The following is a 19137-nucleotide window of genomic DNA, read 5'->3' on the forward strand; positions in this document are numbered from 1 at the left end:
ACAAGAACATGAATGAGAAAATGCTTTATAAATTATTAGTCACCATACAAATATTGTATGATTGATATCATCATCTTTGTCATTATAATTATTATTCTCTATGACATATTGTCAGTCTCCTGGGAAATCTAAAATTTTCATCTTTTGAAGAATTATAGCACAGTGGTTAAGAGAACATGCTCCGGAATTAAGACGTCTGGATCCAAATCCGGGCTCCACTATTTGTTAGCTGCGTGACCTTCAGAAACTATGTTAACCTCTCTAAGCCTCAGTTTTCCTACATGTAAACTAGGGACATAAAAATAATACCTACCTTTTAGGGTTGTTGAAAAGATTAAAAGAGAGAGTGAATCAAAATGACTGATTAATAGTATATGCTCAATTAATGTGGTTGTTAGGAATAGCCATATTTAAACCTTGTTGCTACTGCTGCTTCTTTCTCAACCAGCAGAGGTCTCCATCATAGTCAGGCTCGGACTGGACTCCCCATGACTGCCGGCACTGCAGCTGCCAAGCACATCCACTGTTGGCAGAGAAAGGAGTGAAAGACTTGCCACCCTGTCTGAAGGAAGAAGAGCTCAAAAACAGGAGAACAAGGAATAGTTAAGATTCCATGGTAAGATGTTATATGAATAGGTGACCATGGTAATATTAAGTTCTAGTGCTGCTTCAGAGACTTACTGGTGTTGCCCTTAATTGCATCCCACTTCAGCTAGTTCTAAAGTTGAGTTAAGAAAGCTTATTCACATATACTTCAGAAAAGCAGTGAGAACGAATCAGCAAATGTTTTTGTAGAGTTTTCTGAATGCATGGAGTGCTGCTAAACAAATATTTCACATTTCTCACCGTATTAAGCTTATCTCATCTTTTTATCACCAGTTATATTCCACGCCTCAGTTTTACTTCCACTGTAATATATTTCCTTTAACCTTCTTTTCCCAGACAGGCTTACACCTCCAAGTTCAATTATTCTGTCAATTGTGTTTTAAATTTTACAGATTTTTATTAACCACTTGTGGTATCAATTTGTTGATCTGTTGCTTCTTCTGTAGCGATCATCTTTACACCCACCAAAAGCTGCCCCGGCAATTAAGCTGAGGAAGGTTAGAGTTATTCAAGAGAAATTAAAGCATAGAAGGAAAGACAGTAGAATAACGGATAAAAAGAGCACTGAGGGGGATACACACATGTACTAAAAAAACATAGCACGCAGCAGATAGAAGCTCAGAGGGAAAAGAGAGACAGATAGAAAACAGATCCTGCTTCTGCCTGCTACACCTCGCTTTCAGCACCAAGGACAGAGCCTCCGAAGGGCTAACCCCGACACAGATCAGTTTAGGGTCCCTCCCAAATCCTCTAGAGGAAACGCATGGATTTGAAAGCAGCTATGAAGCATGCAGTAAGGTCTAATAGGAAGGCTGTAAGAGCAGCCCACAAGTGATTTCACCTTAGAGGCAAAAATGGGTGATTTTCTTTCTGTTCATTTCCACAGTTTCGGTGTCCTTGGAAAGGCAAAGTTTGCTTTGCTTGGGCATGTCTGCTGTCAGTAAGTGAAGGCAGCCACTGAGGTGCTAAACTCCACAGTCTCCAGAAATCAGAAGAAATTTTCAGGGTAAGTAATTTTTCTTTTTGTTTCTAATTTAATGCACAGCATTTTCCTGGAAGGTTATTTAATCAGCTTGGGGTTCTGTGGTTCTCTACGAATACACATTAAAACTCTGCACCCTCTCTTATTTAAAAACCTGAAATCCTAAAGAAGCTGTTTTCAATTTTTTTCCTCATTTTTGACAATAGAAACCTGTTCTCTTTCTCTTTTTCCCCCAAAATTAGATCCTCATGGGCTCTAGAAGCTCTATCAAGGCAGAATTAAATGGAAAATAAAAAGGTATTACTATCCCTGGGATTTGTATGGAAGTTGATTGTATTCCCCTTAAGGGTCTTACTTAATTGTAAGTTATTTTAACTTACAATTTTAAACTCCCCAATTTAGCATCCTGGTAATCCTGGGCTGAGGGTTTGGAGAGGCACTGTTTTCAATGGTCTATTTAAAGTCAGGCTGTTTCCAAGTCAGAATCCAATTATTCCCAACAGAGTTATGCAGTACTTGAGATGATGATTGTGTATATTTTCTTTAAGGATAGCATATGATTTTGAGGATATTGTTTTTTAATTGTTGGACTTTCATTATTTATTGTAGCTTATTGGGTCAACAGAAGTTGTTGCAATTAGGTATTTGTTCCAGTTCATGCATTTAGTTTAATCGAATACTATCAAAATGCATGCAGAAATAATAAAGCAGCAATAGCAGAGTGGGACTTGGATTTAACACTCATTCTGCATGTCTCTTTGTACTTTATAGGGGAAGCCCTTTTCTTACTGATACTAAAAGGTCAGTAAAATGTCTGTCCTTAGGTATGTGTGAAGAATTGCTGCTTGACACACCACTGGATCTCTTGGAGCCAAAGAGAAGCAAATATGATATGAAAAAATCTTCCTCAGACACTTGTTTATTTTTGTTGAACATTTTCAAAGGTCTGCATGGTTAGCAGTGAGCAAGCGTGTCAAGCAAGGAAAATACTGACAGTATCCAAATGAATGCTTGATATTAAAGCATCTATAAAGAAGCCTGCTTATTATGGATTATGAATTAAAGCAAATACAAGATAGATCTTACTCATTATTAAATTCAATATCTAATGCACTGAGGTTTGCCATTGATTAATGTTTGCTTATTGATTGACTGATCCATTGACTTTCCATTTTATCTCTGATTAAAATGATAAAATGGTTGGTGATTCAAAGTTGTTAGGGAAGGTGGGAATTCTCTGCCTAATGGAGCAGGTTTAATTAGAGACAAAAATGTATATAACCTTGGCTGCCAGCTATGGTTTTTCTCCGCGCATTTGCCAACAATGTAAATATGCCTAAATATATAAATATGCTATGTATTTTAATGCACTTGTGAATCTTCATTAGGAAAGTAAACTAGACAGCAATTTTCAAGAATAAAGTGCCATAGAAATGCTAAAGACTGCCTCTAATAATAATGACAATGAACTCCCACTGTTTCTATGTGCAGTGTGCACCTGCTTTGACTTCTCACAGGGCTTGGTCAGGTGCTCTGAAAAAGCAAGGTTTTAAAATGCATCTCCATTTCAAGTTTGTCTCCCTTACCCCAATAGTGGAGTAGTTAAAAATGTAAGGTCTAGAAACAGATAGAGTTGAATGAGCTCCATCATTTATTGTTGTATGACCCCAGCAAGATAATTAACCTTTCTATTACCTACTTTCTTCACCTGCAAAATGGGGGTAATAATAGCACCTACTTTCTCTATCAGGTTGCTGTGAGGCTTAACTATGATAATGATTATAAATTTTAGCTATAATTATTAACTTTTTCAGCCAATATAGAAAGTCTGCATTGAAGCCCAGAACCAGAAAAGCTTTGCAGACTAGAGATCAGGATGTAACTGAGGGCAGAAGACAGGGATCTGATGCAAGTGAAGATCTGGTCACAGAATCCTGATTTTAAGGTGTTGTGTTCTGAGTTTAGGAAAAAACAGCTCTAATTGGAAACATCTCCATACGTCAATGTCCACAGACACATTAAATAAGTTGTGAATTTGTTATTTAAGGAGACCCAAGATCAAAGCTAGGCTCAATACAGCTCCCTACATATGATATAATCTTAAGAAAATTTAGACTCAGCTTTTCAGTCTATAAAAAGGAGATATCAATATCCACCTTCAGGGCTACTACAAATGTTAAAATGAGATAAAGTCCAGGTACCCACTACACAGTAGTAAACAGAAGAGATGGTGACTACTGTCTTCAGAAGGAAATTGAGAATTCAAGTGCTTTTGTTTTTTATTGGTTTTGGTTTTTGCCCAATTCAGTATTCTTAAGGAAAGGGAACAAATAATTAAGACCTGGTAAACCTTAATGAGTATCTTTCTAACATGCCTGGTATGCAACCAAGTGCCAAGGAGATACCCCACAAACGTTCTAGGCAGAATATAGCTCAGCACTGAGGGAATATCAGTAAAGCAGGATGTATGTCATAGCTGATGGGGACCTGACTACTCTCTGTCCCTCTGCTCTTTAAAATAAATTATGCACTCACTTTCAGAGATGCTAGAATAAACTATAAAGACCAAGGTAAATCAATACTTTGTAAGAAGTTGAAAGGTTTATTAAAATTTGTGAGTAGTGTTATATATAATGAATCTTAAAAGAGTAAGACCAGCCATAATCTTCTGGTCCTTGCCTTCTCCATTTTCTCTCTGCTCATCCATTCTTAACTACTAATACTCTTTGCTGAGGTCACCAGTAATCTCTTAATTTCCAAGTCCATTAGCCACTCTGCAACTGGAGCTTACTTGACCCCTTCACTTATTCCCACTTCCCCTTTAATAATAAAAGACACAGTACTTCAAGTGCTCGTGTTAGACATTATGCTAGAGTCATGATTCTCAATTGAGAGAATAATTTTGTCCCACGAGGGATATTTGACAGTGTCTGGAGAAATTTTTGGTTGTCACACCTGGGTGAAGGGGAGTGTTGCTAAACATCCTGCAATGCCCACTTCCAAAAGAACTATCCAGCCCCAGCTGCCATCAGTGCCAAGACTGGACATATATAATATTACTTGATCTTCGCAATAACCCCATGAAGTGGGTATGATGTCCACATTTTGCTGATGAGGAGACCAGGCTATCAGTATGAATTACTTAAACAGTGGTTAAGTTAACAAATTCTCCAGGCTTCCTGCTTTTTCCTAACAGAAACCAGTTTGATATCTGGTAATATATTTATCAGAGGGAAAAAGAAAGGAAAAATCCCAACCCAGCTCTGTGTTATATAAGCAATACTGGTTTAAAGGGGAAAAAAAAAGATGAAAGAAAGCTCTAAGGAGGGAGAGAGTGGAAACAATTAGCTGAGAGGTGGGGAGTAATCCAGGCTCTCACTCACTTGCTGCTTCCATCTCCCACATCAACTCATTAGGAACTGCCTGGACAACCAAGGCTTACACCCACCTGCTACTACACAGAACCTGAGACCAGAGACAGTACAATGCAAAAACAATAATAAATCAGAAATCCATCCAATTATGATTCCAACATCAGGCTCCCAATTGATTTTCAGAGTTGAGGGCTTCCCTTTGTTTAATTAGCCATTGACACTCAGCTGCACTATTTTTAAGTAGCTGTCAAACCTCAACAGGGTAAAAAGTCAAAGATGGTAACAGATAAACCAAGGTTTTGTGATTCCATCTTACCTATCAGGTGAGATCAGGCTAAGACTTCAGTAGCCAACTACAGATCCCATGGAAGACTGATTTCTGGCTGCTGTTTTCCCAACTGGTCCAGCTGCAGAAGGAAAGGTGTTCTGGGTCTGAGCTGGCCTCAAAGGTAGAAATATCCGTCAACAATCAGAAAGCATTATATTTTTCAAAAAGCTCTTGGCAGCAGCTTTCCTATCTCCAGGGTAGCAGCTGCCCTTTCCAAATAATGAGAAAATTATAATTATTATCAGAAACTATTATTATGTTTTAAAATTTATTGAGTACAAATAGTGTGCCAAGATAAAGAACAATCTTCTTTTAAAATAATTCTCTGAATTCATTCCAAGTCGGCCCCTTACAATCATTTGTTCATTTTCACACTTACACATTCCAGGATGAAACATTTCAAAATGAGACACAAAATGACAATCATGATTAGGCCAATTCCCTCATTGACGGGGAACTGCAGACACCAGGATTGAGAGCAAAGCCTGGCCACCAAGCCAGCCTCTACCTCTGCCTGGAGCAAGTGTTCTCATGGAGGGGCATATACTCCATTTCTAAGTATTTTAGTTATAACCCAAAGCAGTGAATAAGATGTTTAATACTCCTGCCTTGAAAACTATACCTCTGTAACCATCTGGAAGGCCGGGTTTAAATTTAGGATTCCTGGTCCCTAAGAGTTCAAAACAAAATGTGAGAGGGCAGGAGATGCTGCCTTCCACCCCAAATCCTGCCCCGGGGACTCCATCCTCTTCTCTCCCCACTTCAGGCTGTACCCAAGCTTCTCATCTGAGCTCCCCCAAAGAGCCACCCCTTAAGCTCAGGGGTCCCAAATATCCATGACACAGCCTACACTCAGGTGGACAGATCCAGAATAGGGCTTTGGAAACAGGCTCCATGCAGTTTGAGCAGAGAATTCTGTGATCCTGGTGCCCAGAATGTGGTTTAGAATGAGAGAGTGGACTCTTGTTGGATGTGCTCATTGGCATTGTGGGAGGGCATAACCTCATCCTATAGGGAGGATATGACAGAGGTTGTCCAAGGTGGGACCGTCTAAAGCACAGATCCCAAGGCAGGAGTCCCTCTTCCAGCACACAAGGCTTTAATGTGCAGGCATTTCCATATTTTTCTACAAGACACGGTGATTTTTGTCACCTTCCCTCCCCACCCCCACTTCTCCCTGGATACACAAAAACCTGGCTGTGAGAGCCCAGAGTCCCTTCTTCAGGGCTGGCCCCAAGAAGCTGGTGTCACAGGGGCAGCTGAGGGGCTCTGATGCCTTTCCCACCCTAAGCCCAAAGTTCCCACAGTTCAAGGATTCATTCTTCCCAGTGGGATGGTGACATGACAGTTGTTACAGCTTGCAGATGCCAAAGGAGAGTTTTGGAAGAATCAGAGACCTTCATGCTAGTTCTGCCACTAATAAGCTTTATGACTTAAGACATGTTACTAATCTCTTTGGGTCTTATTATTGAAAAGTGAGGGCTCAGAAGTTGAAAATTCATGCTTATGGGCCATTGGCCCATGGATGTAAGGTTTTGTGGGTGGGGGGTGAAAGGGACTTCATAGAATTTAAACATTTTTTAATTGGCAACCAGTCTTTCAAAATTAGGAGGTTTCAAACAAAATTCCACACATGAATCTTTCCTTAAGTATAAAAACCACTACACTGTCTCTATACTCCATTACTCTTGAGTTCTTCTCCCACAAGCCGGCATCCCACACCCACTAAGCCCCAAGCAAGATGCAAGAGAGAGATGAGAAACTAAAGGAAGAGACAGAGGGAGGCAGGGGAAAAGGCAGATGGGGCAACAGAAGAGGGTGGTGAGAAAACAAGGAAAGGGGGATGGGAAGCTAAAAGAAACCGTCCAGTATGAGAAAAAGAGCTCACAAAGAGCTTTCTAGGTATCATAGCTTTCAATGCTTTACATATTTAATAGCTCAATTAATCCTCACAAAAACCCTATGGGGTGGATTCCATTGTTTCCTCCACTTTGCAGAGGAGGAAAATGAAGCTCAGAGAGGAGAGGTGCAGTAACATGCCCAAGGTCCAGCAGTAGGGAGTGACAGAGCTGGGATTCTGATCCCGCAACAGCTCTCCATCTCATTCAGAGACCAAGCACAGCTCTTTCAGTGCCCTGCACAACCTCTTGATCTCATACCCTTCTGCTCTGTACCTGCCTCACTGGGCTCCAGCCCTCTGGACTGCCTGCTGCCTTCCACACACCACCTTGTCCTGCCTTTGGATCTGCTATCCCTTCTGCTTGACCACTCTTCCTGCAGATATCTGCGTGGTTGTCTTCCTCATGTCTTCTAGGTCTTGACTCAGGTGTTGCCTTCTTCACAAGGGCTTCCTGATTATCCTGGTTAAAGATTGCCCTCAGAGAGCCTATGCACACACACATAATCCTCCCCATCTCCTTACCTCCTTCTCTGATTCATCATTCTCCGAAATGCATATCATGATCGAACATACCACATCCTTTATTTAACTCATTCCTTACTATGTTCTCCTCTATACTACATCCTTTATCTTTTTCTTACTGTATTCTTCTCCCCCAGTGGGCCCCAGCATGAGGGCAGGAATATCTATCCCTTTTGTTCATTGTTGTATTTCCAGTGCTTAGAACAGTACCAAGCATATAGGAAGTGCTCGATAAATATTTCTTGAAGTAATCCATAAAAATGTACCCAAGCAGCCAAGCTCCAAGAGTCCAGTTTTGCCAACATTGTTTTCTGTCTCCTCCCAGGAAACCCACGGGGGTCACTATTCTCCCTCTGGGCTATGGCGCCTCTGAGCCAGTTGAGCAGCCAGATCAACTCCACCTGTGGGGCAGAGAACTCCACAGGGGCCAGCAGGGCCCGCCCGCACACCTACTATGCACTCTCCTACTGCGCGCTGATCCTGGCTATCATCTTTGGCAACGGTCTGGTGTGTGTGGCAGTGCTGAAGGAACGGGCTTTGCAGACCACCACCAACTACCTGGTGGTGAGCTTGGCCGTGGCTGACCTGCTGGTGGCCACCTTGGTGATGCCCTGGGTGGTGTACCTGGAGGTGAGTGAGCCCCACCTGCGGGCTGCCTGTGTGGCTGTCCTTGTATTTGTCTTCCCTGCGTTCTCGGCCTCTGGGCTCAAAATGTTCCCTGCCACGATCCTGAGAGTAGGAAGGAAGGAGAGGTCCCATCACTCTCCCTTTATCCCATTATCTGACATGACTTGCCCACATCAGAACCAAGGAGCCAGGAATGATTGTGCTCCTGGGTCTCCAGCATCCAGGTGACTGGACTTGAGTGATGCAACACATCCTAAAAATGCATCAGGTTTAATCTCTGTGCCAGTCATGTCTCAAAGATGTGGGGGGTGAGGGAGGCAGTCCGTGGGCAGCTTCATCAGTGTTTGAATGCATACAGAGGGGTTGGGGTGTGCTGGAAGGATGCAGGACAACAGTTGGGGGCGGGGAGATGCAGAAGGAATAATAGAAAAAACAAAAAAATTTAATGACTAAGTGGAAAAGAGAAAAAACAGTCTGCAAATAGGTCAGACTTCTTTTGCTAGTTTAGTTACCCTTGCTCTCAGTTCTTTCCTCCTGGGTACCAGCTCTCTACAGACTCTGCTACCAAACAGACCAAACCTTCACATTTATATTTTTGATGCCTCCATTAATAGTACAGAGCCCTCGCCAGTCAGATAATGCAGCAGACCCTGGAGAATTCTTCTGGAGAGAAACATTTCTTAAATTTGAAAGTATTTTCATTTGAGAGTGCAAAACAGAGTCAGGAGGTGATCAAGACAAAACATCCATTTGCTAACAAAGGAATCAGGGTGCCTACACCTGTTCAAGAAACAGATAGTCTTACCAGGAAAACATGCAATTACTAAAGAGCTTTTTAAAAACACTTTAATGTACTATTAATATGTCTCTCCTGCACTGTGTATCATGTATCATTTTAAAGAGGTATCCAATGAAGGTTCAAAATGATGCTATGATTAAGAGAAATTAAAATTCATCAAATTAATATCTCAGTTAATATTAATAGTGAAGGTGACAGTTAATTAAGTATGACATATCACAGGAGAGCAAAAACCTCAAACATAGACTGCCTAGGCTGGTATCCCTATTAAAGAATGACTGGGAACTAAAATTAGACTTATGATCTCAAAGGGAAACATAAAGGAAAGAAACCAAGAAAATAGAAAAGGAAAGGAAAAGCAGAAAAACATCTGGGCTGATTGGGATAGATGTAAAGGCTAAGGGAAGAGTTGGAGGGGAAAAAAACCAAACATTAATTTTTCCCAATTAAGATAATCCTGATGGCAAAAGATCTTGTAATTATCTTGACTTTTCCATCAACCCAAACTGACTGAGACAACCTTGAAGTCAGAAGCTATGTCTTTGTTCTTTTTTTTCCCCTGTAGTCCAAACACACTACCTGGCACATAATATGTGCTAAATAAATATTTGCTGTATGAATGATTAAATGAATCTTTTTTTGTAATGTATGCATTAGATGGGCAATTCCTGCTTACAACATCTGTAGCCTTATCTATTGTTTCAATGAGCTGTTTACTTTTTTTACATTCAATAATAATGAGACTGAAAAGAAGTTAGACACATGTGAGATTTCTGCTCAAGAGTAGGCAGATTTAAAGTGCTACAACCAGAATGGATTAGTTAATGATTCATAACATCACCATCCCATACCTCAAAGTATTTCTGTCCACCCCTATACATTTCAAGGATTCTTTCAGAAGCCTGCATGTCAGAAAGAAATACAGGATGAGGAACTTCACTCTAATAAACATATTAAATTAATTGCCTCTGACATAAAGCCAGTCTTCTGGTATCTATAACAAAGCCCCTCAAGATCCCTCTTCAACTGTCCATTTGAGGTTGCTTCTAGGACTCTGGATAGACCATTTTGGAAAATCTCTGTAGATACTGGTGTAGAATATTGACTTTGTGATTTTTCCATGCTAGACACACATGGCATCCCTTGTCAGCCACACCTGCCAAAATTGATGACGTCCCCCTTATGCTGAGCATAGAAGAGCAACTGATCCCGCAGAAAGCCGGCATGAAATCTTGCCAAAGGCTTACTGGACTCTCTGCAGGTTGGATCTATGAGCTCTCCCCTTGGCTCCCTTTCATAAAAATCAGTACACATTCTGTCCAACAGGTTATTTGGTGCAAGTTTTCAGCAATCAAGAGCATGGTCAAACAAGTCTGCAATCATATAAAGAAGATTTGGGAGACATCTCTCCACTGGGAAATGGGCTTTGGACCTCTTTTTGGTCTTCCCTACTTGCTTTAAAGCTCTTGTCAATGCAACTTAATATTTCAGTACCACTTTCACCAACAGTCCTCTCAATAAAAAAGTCTCAATAAAAGAACATGACTTAAAGCAGCCATAATTAACAGACAACCAGCTAAGATATTAGAAGGTTCTATTCCAAAGGACCAGGTCTCCCTAATCCACCACAGTATATAATTTTCTTCATCTTAAATACCTGCCTGATTTCTGTGGACCTCAGAAGCAGACAGGGTATCTCAATGAGAGAAAAGAGTACCTTGGGCCCTTAAAAGGACTGTGAATATATAAGTCCATGCATCTCAGAAAAGAGCAAAGCATTAATCATACTAACTTGTCCTAATTGTGGTACAGTTCGAGTAACTGGTCTAGTAATTACATGATTATACCTAAGGGTTCCCTTGGAAAGAGGAAAGGATGCAGTGTTGACCACAGTACAGAGACTGCTGTAGGCTTGAGGACAAGCACAAAATGTTTGTCCAAGAGGACAGCACAGAAATGAGAGGAACACAATGTAGTGGCCAAATTAGCTGCCAGATTCACAGCTTCCTGTGCTTTGATTTGAATACATCTATCTCCTTTGAAGGAAACATTGGCTCATACTGGCCAGATTCCTTCCTTTGAAGGAAAATGGCCTAATTTTGCCAGGCACCAGTGTGTGTGCTGTAAATATTGGGAAACCTTACTCACTGTGGCTTAAACAAAGAGGAGTTACTTTTCTCACACGACAAGAATCCTGGAGGAAGGGGATTTTTGGTGTCAATTCAGCTGCCCTATGGTGTCACCAAGGACCAATCTCTTCCATCCTTGACAAGCTGGCTTACTTCCTCATGCTGCTTGCAGGATGGCTGCCATGGCCCTCAGCATCATGGCCATGTTCAAAAATAGGATAAGTGGGGACAGCAGGGAAAGAAAGAAAGAGAGGGAAATGCCTCAAAGTTTCTCCTAAGTGACTTCACTTAAGTTTAACCAAAACTGGATCATAAGGAAAGGATACATGGGAGGAGAGAAAAGAAAGTGAAAACGTGGGTTTTATTTAAAAAGAGGATGTGGTGTGAGGAAGAATTACTGTGAGATGGGCAAACAAAATGTCACAGAGCACTGTGTTTCTGGAATTCACTGGGATGAATATCATTCCTGCACAGGGTTATGCTATGAGAAAGACTCGGAACTGGAAGTCAGAAGATTTGGAACAAAGGAATAAAATGGAGGTGACAAGAATACTTTTCCTTTCTCATGGGCTAGATGTCAGGCTCAACTGTCATCAGTTGAGAAAATACTTTAATAACTAAAAGGTATGAACTATAAATATCTCAGTTAAGACAATTTCAGTAGTAAGTAAAAGAAAACTGAATTCCAATCGACTTAAGCAACAAACAGAATGCATTTTTCTTTCACACCAAGAACTTTAAAAGTCTTGTGGTGGGGTGGGCTGCAGGCACAGTTGGAACCAGCCTCCAGCTCCATTTCTCCACAATTCTCTCAGCTCTCTTCTATGAATTGGTCTTACCCACAGCATAGTCTAAACTATAGGCCTCACATGTGTCCACCCCACCATTCACACCAAGATAGAAAATCTGTGTCCCAGAATTTCTACTAGAAATGTTAAGATGTACTTGATTGGATTGGCTTCTGGCACATGATTTTCTCTGAACTAATCACTGGATGAAAGAATTGGTTTAGCAGAGATGATATGTTCCTTCCATGGTGTACACCAGAGACTTGCTCAGGAATTTCACTGTTTCCTGGTGGACTCCAAGGATTATTGGAACAAAGGTAGAGGATGGCAGCACAGACACAACACAGTGGCTTTCAAGGTACTATCCTCATCATTAAAGGCACACAGGAGCCTGGCTTGGGCTGGGGGACTAGCAGGGGCTAGTCATTGACCTTCTTCAGTTTTCTTTGTCCTTGGGCCTAGCAGAGTTTAGGATAAACATCATGTGGGTGATCTCAGAGTAGGTTCTATTTCAGCGGGCTGGGTCCTGGCTGTCTCTTTAATTCAGTTTGCAGCACTTGCTCAAAAACTCTTTTCTGTGCCACAACAAATAGTTCTATCTCTGATTCCCTCTCAAGTTTCTAATTTCCTGCTTTAGAAGCTGCAGTCTGTGTGGAGCTCTCTCTCCAAGCACAAACATCCCATTTTGTTCCACTCGGTTAAGCATCCTTTGTGATGTTTAATGCACTTATATCAGGGCAGAAAGGCAACGTAAGCAGCCAGAGGAACCTTTAGAATACTAAACTCAGACTACTTGGGTCCCAGTGTGGACAGGAAAAAAAAGACGTGAGAACTGAGTAATATACACCAAGCAAAAAAGAACAGGGGGTACCGTTGAGGCAGGGAAGCCCCCCACAGACAGTGATCAAGGTCAGATAGTGACGACGGGAAAGAGCAACACTGTTTTGGGGGAGAGGAAACTTTGACCCTTGTAATGACATTGTAAAAATAAGGGAGAGTCTGCATTTTCAATGGGTTCTTCCATGACTCTTATGCATCTAAACTTTGAGCAGTTCTGAGCTAAATCTTTATTACGGAGAACTGCTTGTTCAAGATACAAACTACTGGGTCTACCCCAGGTCCACCAAACTAGAATTTCCAGGGATGGCCCTGGAGGTCTATGGTAATCATACCAGCACCCCCCCCCCCACTCTTATCCTAGGTAATTCATGCAAGCAGCTGACCACCTGCTACAAATTAACACTTAAGAGCCACTAATCTATAAACTGTCCTCCATTTCACAGATGAGGAAATTAGGATTCAGAGCATTGGATTCCCTATCTTTCCTCACCACAATCCCCATGAAACCCAGAAAGATTCCAAATGTGGCAAACAAAAATGGAATGAAGAGGTTAGAGAAGTAATTCCATTTTTGCGCTTTGGACATCTCCCCAAACAACTAAAAACCCCTTAGAATTCCCTTAGAGCAGGAATCCTTAATCAGGGGAGTCCATCAACTTGGATATAAATAAAATTACTTCTTTATTTTCACTACACTGAAATTTAGCATTTTCTTCAAATATGAAGGTAGGCATCAACCCACAGCAGAAGAAATCCTTACTGTCCCTAATAGAAATCACAGATATTTCTATTTTCAAATCGCATTACAGTTGTCGTGGACACCTTGAAATATCATTTACACTCACGAGTACTTTGAAATTATAGGAATTTTGGACCTGTCGCTAGGCTCTGTTATTTAGTGCATTATTAAAGAACCACATATATTAAAATATTTTGGTAACTATATTTCAATATAATTGGTATTCCTTGTGATCTAGTGTATTTTACTGTATACACTTACAAATATTCTTCTGAGAAGGGAACCATGAGAACAAAGGGATCCGTGGGACACAGAAAGGGCAAGGAGCCCTGCTTTTAGGGATGACGATTTCTGAAGACAATGTCATGCCCCTTACTTCCACCCCCAAATCCCCAGACCTGGGTTTCCCCAACCTCCCAGGCAGTAGAAGAATCACTGGAGGGACTTATTATTCTGAGTGGGTCCTGAGAATCATTTTGTTTAACAAGAGCCTCAGGTGATTTGGGAAATGCTGCCTTATAATCAGTAAATTTGGGAAATGCTGCCTTAGGCTGTGTCAGTTGGAAATCAATAGCCAACTTCAGTACCTGAAGACACTTTCTTGCTTACTCCCACCTTCTGCATTGCCAAAGGGAGTTAGTTATATTCATTAGCAAGTGAGAGTAACACCACCTGGCTGTGCAGAATTCTGTAGTGAGATATTCATTAGAATTTAGGAGAAAGGTAGATTCATGTTTCTAAAGAGGCTTAAATCCATCAGATTTTGTTTTTGCATTTTTTTGTCTTAATTTCAAAACTCCCTTTCCCTTTTATGTTCCCCCCGCCACTTTGTCCTTACCTCACCATCAGCACGTTTCCCATTGTATCATAGTTATTTTCTTGGTTTCTCCCTCCTGGGCCCTTAGTTCACCCACACCCACTCGTATATGTATCCCCCTTACGTGCTCACACTATATGCTGAAGCCCTGGGGTTCAAAAGCAGGTTTCACTTATCTTAGTATACTCCCCCAGGCAAAGTATCAGGCCCTCAATAAATACGGGCTGTGTGGTAGAGGGACGGGCCAGTGCCAGCTCTCATCCCTCTTACGATGGTAGGATTGAGTGGACCTGTGTGCTTCCCAGCAGGGGCATGGCAAGATACTGATGTGGATAGAGTAATCGTTAATATTAAGGGTTTGAAATTCCAGCTACTTTTGCCAGCGACACGTCCTTGGGCAAATCACACAACCATTCTCAGTCTCCATTTCTGTACCGATAAATGAGAAACACTATTTCCTTCATCGGGTTGCTGTGAGACAATTGTGAGAGTTACTTAGGCATGGTCATGGCCCTTCGCAGTTCTGCTGATTGCTTACTCTTATTTACTTGATGTGGAGGGCTCCAGTAAAAAAATAAATAAAGTAAAATGAGTATTGCCACTGCACATCCACGAGTTAAAGACTTATTTTAAGGAGTAAGCCTCAGGGAAGCCTAAGGGACAGCACCTTAGTGGAAATTACTTCAATCCACTGATTAGCGTGTTTTCTTTTTTTTTTTTTCAAGATTTTATTTATTTATTTGACAGAGAGAGAGATCACAAGTAGGCAGAGAGGCAGGCAGAGAGAGAGGAGGAAGCAGGCTCCCTGCAGAGCAGAGAGCCCAATGCAGGGCTCGATCCCAGGACCCTGAGATCATGACATGAGCCGAAGGCAGCGGCTTAATCCACTGAGCCACCCAGGCGCCCACGTGTTTTCTTTTTGACACTTAGTTGAGACCAAGGAGAATGGGGATTTTGAAGGCAGAATTAGAGACAGGAGAAGAGGCCAGCCAGAATCGGTAGGGGGGTGGGGCACACAAAAGAAGTCAGCTTGAAGGGCTTTGCCCATGAGGGGCTTAAAAAGCAAGGGAGCAAAAAACCTGCCCAGTGTGTGCTTTCACTAGACCCCAAGACCAGCAGCCACCCCTGTCTTTTGTACTATTTTTGTAACCCTGTGATAGAGGCGATCGAAAAAAGGGTGCCTGTTTCTGAGAAGGGAGATGATGCCATTTGTCACACAAAAATCCTTGATGAGCATATAGTTTTCTCCCTTCCCCTTGTGTCAGCCACTCCCACCCTTTTCCAGCACCTGGTCCCTCCTGATTTGATGCTCCCCTAGGCCAGGGCAGGTTGTGACCTGAATTCCTGGGCACTGCCTGCATCTGCTGGCTGTGCGGCCCCAGGTGGGGTTCTGACCCTCTCCCAGTTTTTGTCCCTTTCTCTGCCATGAAAACAGTAGCCATCTCTCTTAGGATGATAAACACCAATAGAAGCCATGTGCGTCAAGTGTTACGCAGAACATCAAGACTTAGTAAGCATTCAATAAATGTTAACTATCTGTATTAATACAGATTTTGTCAGAGACCATCCATTCTTCCAGAATATATTTGCATGGTAGGTCCTGCTCTAGGAGCCAGGGATGTGGCAGCAAACAAGTCAAAGTCCCTGCTCCCACAGAATTAACTAACAGTTATTTACTTTCCTATCAGATAAGTGTATAATTTGTCCCCAAAAAGCTTTATGAGCCCATACAGTAAAAAACAAATTTAGTTTTCAGAATCTAAAGTTTCAAAGCTGTAGAAATTCCTGAAATAGGTCACGTGGGCCAGTGACCCACGTAAGGTAAGTTCTCAATAAACATTAGATTGTATTCACAGTCTTAGGCCCTCATAATGATCTCCGGTTGTTTTATTTAAGAGTGCCTTTCTCCGGGGTGCCTGGGTGGCTCAGTGGGTTAAAGCCTCTGCCTTCGGCTCAGGTCATGATCCCAGGGTCCTGGGATCAAGCCCCGCATCGGGCTCTCTGCTCAGCAGGGAGCCTGCTTCCTCCTCTCTCTCTGCCTGCTTCTCTGCCTACTTGTGATCTCTGTCTGTCAAATAAATAAAATCTTTAAAAAAAAAAAAGAGTGCCTTTCTCCTCAGTTATCATATAAGTTCTTCAAGGACAGGGCCAGAAGTATATTTTTTTAAAGATTTTATTTATTTATTTGAAGAGCAAGAGTGAGAGAAAGAGAGAGCGTGTGCACAAGCAGGGAGAGCAGGCAGAGGGGAAAGCAGACTCCCCACTGAGCAGAGAGCCCGAAGTAGGACTCGATCCCAGGACTCTGGGATCATGACCTGAGCCGAAGGCAGATGCTTAACCAACTGAGCCACCCGAAGTAGACCCCCAAAACACATTTTTAAAACCTCTTAAAACACATAACAAATGCCCCTCTATGAACAAGTATTAGGGGCTTCACAACCACTTGCTGAATGAATGAATGAATGAATGAATGAACAAATAAACACCCAGCACGCGCTGGAGTTTGCTGTTGTAACTATCCTCTCACCTACATTTTCACCCCAGCTCACAAACAGGCATTCACAACTTTACAAAACAAAAAGTGGGCTTTACCCAATTTAAGACATATATTGCATAGGAGACATATGTTAAAATGAGACTTAATATACAAAATTCAAAGCTTCTGCAAGAAGATTTTCCAGCATACAAGCATCCTGTGGACTGAGAAAAGCATCCCTTATTCTCCTGGCTCCCGTAAATCAGCTATTATGACCATACAGCCCCCTTTTCATGAGTTTCTCATTCTCAGAATTCCTATCAGTGCATATTAGACTTTATTTCTATAAAGCCAAATGGCTGAACTAAAAGAAAGCAAATCCACAACCTAACGAACAAAAACAAGAGGTTTTGTTCTCCTTCGCTAGTTTGAACATGGCATCCTTGCTTTTAGACAAAATATCTTCGGTCAGGGTTTCTCAAAATAGAGTCTGGAGATGACCAAATGCAAGGGTAAAATGGGATGCTGGAAAGAAATAAATCGAAGGGTAAAGAAGTGGTTCAGGGAGGGAGGCTTTCTGAACCTTCCTTTAGTGGGATAAATCAGGAACGAACGGGAAGGGGAACCCTCCGGGCAACAAGAATCTCCGGTGACAAAAACCAACCAGAGCAAGAGCTCCACCTTTATGCACTCTCCCATCTTCCCTCGAGAAGCCACTGTAGAGGTTCCTGGACCCATTTTCACTCCCCTTCCCCTTCGCCAGCTGCCAGCCACAGGCCTGCCCAGCGGGGATGTCACATGCCCCAGCTGCAGCCAGGGCACCAAGCCTCACGGGTTGCTCCTCGAGAACCACGGTCCCCATGGATAAGAAGCTGGCAGGTGCCCCAAAGCCTTGGGGCTCACAGAGGGACTTTACGGACACTCTGAAAGCGACAGTCTCCCTGACACAACTCTCTGGTTTGATTAGGTTATGTTAAAAAAAAATTAAAACAAAACAGAAATGTGCTACAATCTAAATTAAATTGCCTCAATTCCTGACTCTTGGTAAGCAATAGTGAGAGGAAGATTCAGAGTCTGGAACCCACGTGTAAATGTGTGAGGTCGGGACTGTCCTCCCTGGTGCTGTGAGTGGACGAGAGGACTTGCGCCCCTTTCCAATGCCCTGCACCCACCTTTCTGCCCATCTCCTGGGCACTGAAGCCGGGGTGTTCAAGGCGGGCATGCTGGTACAGACTGATTTCACATAGGCTCTTACAGATACCTTCCAGAACACATCCCAGCTTTAAAACAGAAGCCAGATAGATTTTCATTTTAGAGGTAAGTTTTGCGGAAAACGTGTCCTCAGCGTATTCTCTGGGTATAGGGTAGGCGCTCCACTGTGCGGAGGGCTTCAGAAAGGCGGACTGGGCACAGGGCACACACCCGGCTTTCACCCAGGCTCTTTCACTACCTGTTGAATGTCTATGGGCCCATTGTTTAACCGCGATGAGCTTTAGTTTCCTCCTCAGGTTGAACTTGATCGGTAATTCTCAAACCCTGGTGAATGGGCGTTCTGGTGGGGGCGCAGGGGTGGGGAGGGACTGGGGTGGGGAGTATTTAAAAATGAAAATTCATCATCTCTCGATTCAGAGATTCTGACTCAGTTGGCCTAGGGAAGCGTTCAGAAATGTGTGTCGTTAGTGAGCACCCCACTGTGGGCCACACTTTGAGAAACACCGGACGAATTCCAGCTCTAATGTCCTCGCATTCTGTGACTTTGTCCTTCCTTGGGTGACCATCTTGGGCCGCCGGGCACTCTCTCTCGGCCTCTGCCTGCCCTTGGCAACAATGGTGCCAAGCACAGGGAGGGCAGGTCCGCAGGTACAGGGGAGCCTCGGGAAGGCAGCCGAGATGACTGGGTCGCGGGGGACACTGACCGCCTTGTCTTGCCGCTCAGGTGACAGGTGGAGTCTGGAACTTTAGCCGCGTTTGCTGTGATGTATTTGTCACCCTGGATGTCATGATGTGTACGGCCAGCATCCTGAACCTCTGCGCCATCAGCATCGACAGGTAGGGCTGGGATTTCCCTGCGGGCAGGTCTTGGCTGCCAGGCGGCGTGGGACACCAGCCTGGGGAAGCCGCTCCTGCTGTTTGGGGCATCCGGGCTTTGCGTTTGAGGGCACTGGGGTCCCTGCCAAGTGGAACTTAGCCACCAGGACATCTTCTTCTCG

At 42.8% G+C, this 19137-nt stretch overlaps 1 protein-coding gene across 1 annotated transcript in view; it reads left to right on the top strand.

The window, feature by feature from the left end:
- Nucleotides 1-1402: 1402 nt before the first annotated feature.
- DRD3 (dopamine receptor D3) overlaps nt 1403-19137 on the top strand; it is a 39052-nt gene continuing 21317 nt past the window's right edge. The window contains exons 1-3 of the mRNA XM_046003266.1: nt 1403-1612; nt 8038-8342; nt 18864-18976. Coding sequence (XP_045859222.1) covers nt 8073-8342; nt 18864-18976 — 383 coding nt within the window. The 5' untranslated portion in view covers nt 1403-1612; nt 8038-8072. The remainder of the gene's footprint in view (nt 1613-8037; nt 8343-18863; nt 18977-19137) is intronic.

The sequence above is a fragment of the Meles meles genome, chromosome 4 (assembly GCF_922984935.1).
Source record: "Meles meles chromosome 4, mMelMel3.1 paternal haplotype, whole genome shotgun sequence".
Taxonomy (NCBI): Eukaryota; Metazoa; Chordata; class Mammalia; order Carnivora; family Mustelidae; genus Meles; species Meles meles.